This window comes from Aplidium turbinatum, chromosome 7 (assembly GCF_918807975.1).
Source record: "Aplidium turbinatum chromosome 7, kaAplTurb1.1, whole genome shotgun sequence".
Classification (NCBI taxonomy): domain Eukaryota; kingdom Metazoa; phylum Chordata; class Ascidiacea; order Aplousobranchia; family Polyclinidae; genus Aplidium; species Aplidium turbinatum.
The window spans coordinates 18,094,334-18,100,333 of NC_137478.1; the positions used below are offsets into that span (position 1 = coordinate 18,094,334).

Sequence of the window (6,000 nt, forward strand, 5' to 3'; positions counted from 1 at the left end):
TTCAAGTTACATAAAGTGCACCAAACGTTAGTGAAGCAACAAATCAACTTGTTTGTCTTTGCTTTTACTTTCACCAGATGAACGTTGCAACTAGTGCTAAAAACCACACTTATCCTGATGAACACCCAAACTTTTAGCGTATGAATTAATATCACAAAAGAATAAAACTAAACGAATAAATTCGAGTTCACGTCTTTTAGATGCAGACAGTTAGAAGCCTGCCAAATACGGGAGCAATGTGGCGTCAGGATATTTAGGTGCGGCGCACTGTGTCGCCCGGTCATGTAAGTGCTATTCGGTGGGTCAAATTACACACATAATCATATATCAGAAATGCTTGATCATGCGACAGTTCTCTCCTCTGTGTTACAAAGTGAATTTCAGTTAGCAAGCAAAGCAATAGCAAGCTCTTTTGTTTGAACAGGTGCACGAGGTGTAAGGATGAAGATTTTTATTAAGCAATAAATAAAATACGGAAAACGCGCAATTAAGCACTGCAAATAATAAAATACAGAAAAAAAACACAATAAACATACAAAAAGTAAGTTGAAAAGTTAAGGTCCCGTGTAGAAGTTGTGGCTTACTCCTGGAAGAAACTCCCACATTGCTTAGCCACTTCTAGCGAAGAAGCGATCTGCAAAGGCTAACAGACTTTCGTCTGCATCTTTGTACTTTCTACGCTACGTTGGCGATGCATATCCAGTAATCATTTGCTCATACTCCAGGTCGCAAGATTTTTGCACTTTCCGCAAGCTGTCGATTACATTCCAAAGTCCCCAGTTCACATTGGATTTTCCTGTGTGCGGCTTCGGCATGACTGTTTATTCGATCCCACAAACCAACACGACATTACTACACGAATGATGTGTCATAGTATAGTTAAGTAACGTAAGTTACACTAGGTAGGCAAGACGCATTCTTTTGCATTGGTCTAAGCTTACTAAACGTTTTGTTTAGGAATGATTTACTTGTAAAATGTGTGCCTAAACCACAAATCATATCTGGTTCAGCGGTCAGTGTAGCTTACCTGGTCATGAAGCATTCGGCCGTGAAAGTTCCACATTTCCATTGGAAACATGAGGTTTCGTCTCCCAATTACGTCAAATAGGCCTAATTGGGAAACAATCACGTCTTCTACGTAAAACATTATATGCGAGACGTCAAGAGTGTTTTATCATATTTTTTGTTTTAAATACAAAATCCAGGAATTCAAAAAAGTAGGGAATCGCCAACTCGGCTGTTATATCTGACAAGTGGAGCCAAAAGTATTGCCAGATTTTTTTTAATTTTTAGAAAAAGTATTATTTTGACAGTTTTAAAGTAGTGGTGGCCCAAAACTTGCCGGTAAACAACTATTCTAACACTAATCTAAAGCAATTTTATTATTCACTGATCAAACTATGATAATTTTTGCAAATTTAACTTTTTCTGCGCATAAAACATATTACCTGAAAAATAACACAGGCTTCAACACTTAAAATAGTGAAGCTTTATGTTCTTCGGGCGTATTTTAAGTTTTTCAAGTTGTTTTTTTGCTCTCAAATACTTAAAGGGATACTAAAGGAAACACCTGACTTGGCGATTGTACACGTTCTTTGTGTTTAACATGCTACCATAAAACGATTTTCAATAAAATTTTGCCACTTTGCGGTCTGATCAGCATTCCGCGCGTGCTTTTGTCAAAGCTTTCAAAACGGGAATGGTCGTGAGCATCGAAGCGTGCGACTGTACAGTCTACGTCACTATAGACTGGCAATCAGCTGATCGAGCAATAGTTGTTACTGCGGGCGATTTAACTGTAGGCTGTGTATGTATGTACATCAAAACATCAGATTTCAACATCAGACAGTTTGCTCAAAACACCAGATCTGATGTTAAAGCATCAGATGTGGTAACGTGGCTTTTGTTATTGCTGTCGATAGTGACGTATTCTCGAGCAATGTTTCCACTTTTTGGTCAGCTGAAGAAGTGCTTTCAAATAATCTAGATATTAGCATACTAGGTTAAAAGTAAAGAGGTTTTCAAGGGGATGTTTGTAATTTTTATGAAAAGTTGTTGCTAAGCAACGGCGAATAACTTCCAAGACGTTGATCGAAAAAAAATTTTAAGCATATTTTTGAAATCAGTGTTAAAAACCCATGCAGAAAAGTCACAATATAGAAGAAAACAAAAGAAAGTCCGGGGATTGGGGAGGTCTACGCCACAGTGCGCGCACCTATTTGGCAGGCACCTAACTGCCTTCACCTAAAAGACGTGCTCCGTGAACTACTTATTTCATTTCGTCAAAACACAGTAAGTTTAGAGGAGGCACCACAAATAACCTTCAGCAGGTTTATGAGCTAAAATCGATGGGAAATCACCATTGTTAGCTTGTAAATTGTTAGCTATGTGCATAATATGGTACGATGAATGTTACTATTTTTTTTCAGAGACACATAAAAACGTCCTTCAGTACAAACGTTAAAGCGCATTTTAGAAAATCTCTAAATGGAATGTGCAACATGCTCCTGCAATGTGTGCAAGTTGTACATCACTAGCACATGAAATTTCCCATCAGCTTGGGTAGAAATAAATGTACAATACATTGCCTGTAAACACTGAAATTGGAACATTCCTTATCAATTCGATTTTTCTATGCAAAATTAACACTACACCTAAAGTGACTGATCTTACCTCTTTAATGAAGCTGATATAATTTGTAAACAAGACGATTTGAACGCTGTCGTTAGCTGTTAATTGAAAACACTGGTGATTCTCAAATAAACGGCGACATAAAAGAAGCTTACCTGCTACCAACGCAGCCTTAGTGACAATCGTCTTTACAGGAGGACTTAGAGTGGTCGGTGTTGATGAAAGATTGTCCTGAACGACATTCTAAACATTGTACAGCAAATTTAATCACAAGCTTGCTTCGTTTAGATTTACATAAAGGCTTCAGTGTTTCACACTTTTTATACAATATAGGAGTCAAAGCAATATTGGTCCCCTCAATCTACAACTATATTGTAGTATTCTTCAAACAATTGATAGTGGAGGATTTGTGGTTTATAAACATAACAGTGTAGCTGGAAATTTTGCATCATCTTGACATTTCTTTTAACATTCATCATCGATCTGCAAATAAAAGTTTTCAAGTTCTGGAATTTCCCGGCTGCTTGTTTACTATTGATATAACTGATAAACAATTTTAAGATAATCACGTGTCGAAAAACTAGAATAAAGTTTAAAAAAAAAAAGACTGAAAGCTAAGCATATAAGAACAAGCACCTGTAGAGTGTAGAACTGTAGATACGTGCCACTTGTTTGCCGCTAGCTGAAAGTGTTTATGCGCATCACCCACATCGATCAGTAGCAATCGTTCAGTGAGAGATATTAAATTGATAGTTGATTGTGATATAGTTTGAATATCAAAAAATAGATTTGTATCAATTTCGAAGCACAGAGAATATACTTTTGAAGTCAATGCAATTGACCAACCTCATCATCGCTCCCTACCCCAGCACCAACATGCACAAACTCCCGAAGAGCAACAGAATATGAAAGTCTTCCACAATGCATCGATATCGATGCTCGAGAAGATGGACGAAGGAGAGTGAGAACGCTCGAGTAGCGATAGTAGTCTTTTCCTTTTCTGTTGCAAAAAATTAACAAGCGAAGTTACAACCTTTTGCGTAAACACAAAACGCGTTTTCACAAATGGATTAATTTACCAGTTAGTATCGCCATGGAATGGCTGAGCGGATAGGGCGTTAGTTGGCATGGTTGCCGGAAAAAAGGCCACATAACGCTCAATAGTGTCATAGGCATAGTATAAAGAGGGCTTTGCTTTTAAATGCGTGATAACCGAGTATTGAGAATAATTTCATTTTTAGTGAAGCAGGTCAAACAACGTGAAACTATACTGGAACTACGTCTCTCATAATATTATATTGAAGTCCTTGTCTGAAATCACGATAAGTTATATTGTAGAAAACAAAAAGTTTACTTCACTAATAGGTTGGCTTTGGGCGATTCAGTTCTCGGATAGATCGCAAACAAAGCTTCGCCTACAAGTACCGACGTTGCTCCACTCAAGTAAGCTTCTATCTTGAGGTGAACGTCATAATTTTTGTCATTCTTACAGAAACCTACAAATTAATAGATGCAATCAAATTAATCCGCCCCGATAGCTCAGTTGATTAGCGCGTGACTTCATAAACGAAGAAGTTTAAGATCAAGCGAAGCTGGTTTTAATCTCGAGGTGTGTGTTTGAGCAACGCATTTCTAACGACTGCTCTCCATTCAGTGGCACCTAATGGATGAAATAATTCCCCGGGAACAACACTCTGTCAATCTCGGTGACCGGGCCGCGAATTTTTTTTCCCACGAACTTTCTGCCTCATTTGCATATTTCTGTAAGTGTAGCCAGATAAATTTATCGCACAGGATATCCACTAATGGCTATACTTACCGAAATATGTAAATGACACTGAAAGTTTGTCAGAAAAAAATTCGCGACCGGGCCTGAGTCAGTGGTTCAAAGCCTCTGCAGTCTACACGTATGCGAAACTGCCAGCCTTAAGCTCTCAAAAAAGCTTTCCCAGTCAGAGGATAAAGATTCAATTAATCAATATAAACCAAAAGGTTAAAGCCACTGATAGTGATCAGTATAGCATTCGACACTGCGGTATGCAAATTACAGTAGGTCATTAACTGGTGTGCTCGGTTCACCTTTTCTGCGCAAATAACAATACAATTGCAGCCAATATAAATGTTGGAGATTTTGAAATAGAGAATTTTTAAACAAAACAAACAATTCAAAGATATACAAAAGTGGCTACCTCGGGGAAGTCGAAATCGAAAATGATTGTTCTGAAACACGACAGACTGTTTTGAACTATCCCACACAACAGCATCAGTGTTCATTGAGTTAATATTGACAAGATTTCCTGAGTTATTTGCCTCAAGTTGAATCTATAACAATTTTTTTGAAGCATTTGTTTAATTTTACAACTTCATTTTTCTTTACAACTCAGCCATGCAGAAGCAGGCGTTAGTAGTTATACAAAATATAGTCTTCAAATCAGATTGTCATATATATTAATGCCAAGATAGGCTACTTAGTTTGCTTAAATGCATTTCAACTTTCTAGCAGTCTACATAGTATTAGTGCAATGAGAAAACAACATTACTTTCAAAAATAATCAACATTCAGTACAACTGACAGAGAAATGGTTATAACATAGTGCTATGCGCAGTCAAGTGTTTAAGTTTCAAAGTCGTGCTCCGAAAGTAATCGGGATACTATAGTATATATATATGGTAGCATAAGCAATCAATAAAAAAAATTTACCTGGGGCAAAAGGTCTGCTCTGTGGCTATTTTGCACAGAAACTTTGAGAAAATATTGTCCATTCTTATTAAACTGCACTTGAACTATCTTGAATTCAAACTCTAAAATTTTTTCTTCAAGTTTGACATTAAGCTGTAATTTCTCAGACATAATTTTAGCTTATTTCCTCTAATACATATACGGTAACTTAATTCCGAAAAAACATGTAGATTACTGTACTTAACATTTTGTTCCAGTTAAATCAATCTAAAAACATACTGAATAATATAAAAAACAATGAAAACTATATATATAGTATAACACAATGAAAACTATTAATACTACAAAAACGTGCTCAATGCTAAGCAAAAAAGCAAAGCAGAGCAAATTAAATCAAATATAGTAATAACTATATTTGATTTATATATATATACATACTATTAATACTACAAAAAAGTACTCAATCCAAGCAAAAAAGCCAAGCAGAGAAAATTACATTAAATATAGTTATCATCATCATCATCAACCACTTTTGATTATACTATACAGGCCATGAATTAATCCTCATGTCGAGGGTGTGGCCTGTCTGTCGAGAACGAAGTCTTCCCCTCCACCCCTTGCGATTTATTGGGTTGACAGAGTCCATGTTTCCAATACCTCTACAGCCTGTTTCACCCTAAGGTTTTAGA

At 36.6% G+C, this 6,000-nt stretch overlaps 1 protein-coding gene across 1 annotated transcript in view; it reads right to left on the reverse strand.

The window, feature by feature from the left end:
* LOC145774188 (coiled-coil domain-containing protein 33-like) overlaps positions 1-5,539 on the reverse strand; it is a 38,947-nt gene extending 33,408 nt beyond the window's left edge. The window contains exons 1-5 of the mRNA XM_082585359.1: positions 5,333-5,539; positions 4,821-4,953; positions 3,986-4,127; positions 3,478-3,631; positions 2,787-2,862 (exon numbers count right to left, since the gene is read on the reverse strand). Of these exons, the coding sequence (XP_082441485.1) occupies positions 2,787-2,862; positions 3,478-3,631; positions 3,986-4,127; positions 4,821-4,953; positions 5,333-5,482 (655 nt within the window). The 5' untranslated portion in view covers positions 5,483-5,539. The remainder of the gene's footprint in view (positions 1-2,786; positions 2,863-3,477; positions 3,632-3,985; positions 4,128-4,820; positions 4,954-5,332) is intronic.
* Positions 5,540-6,000: the final 461 nt, after the last annotated feature.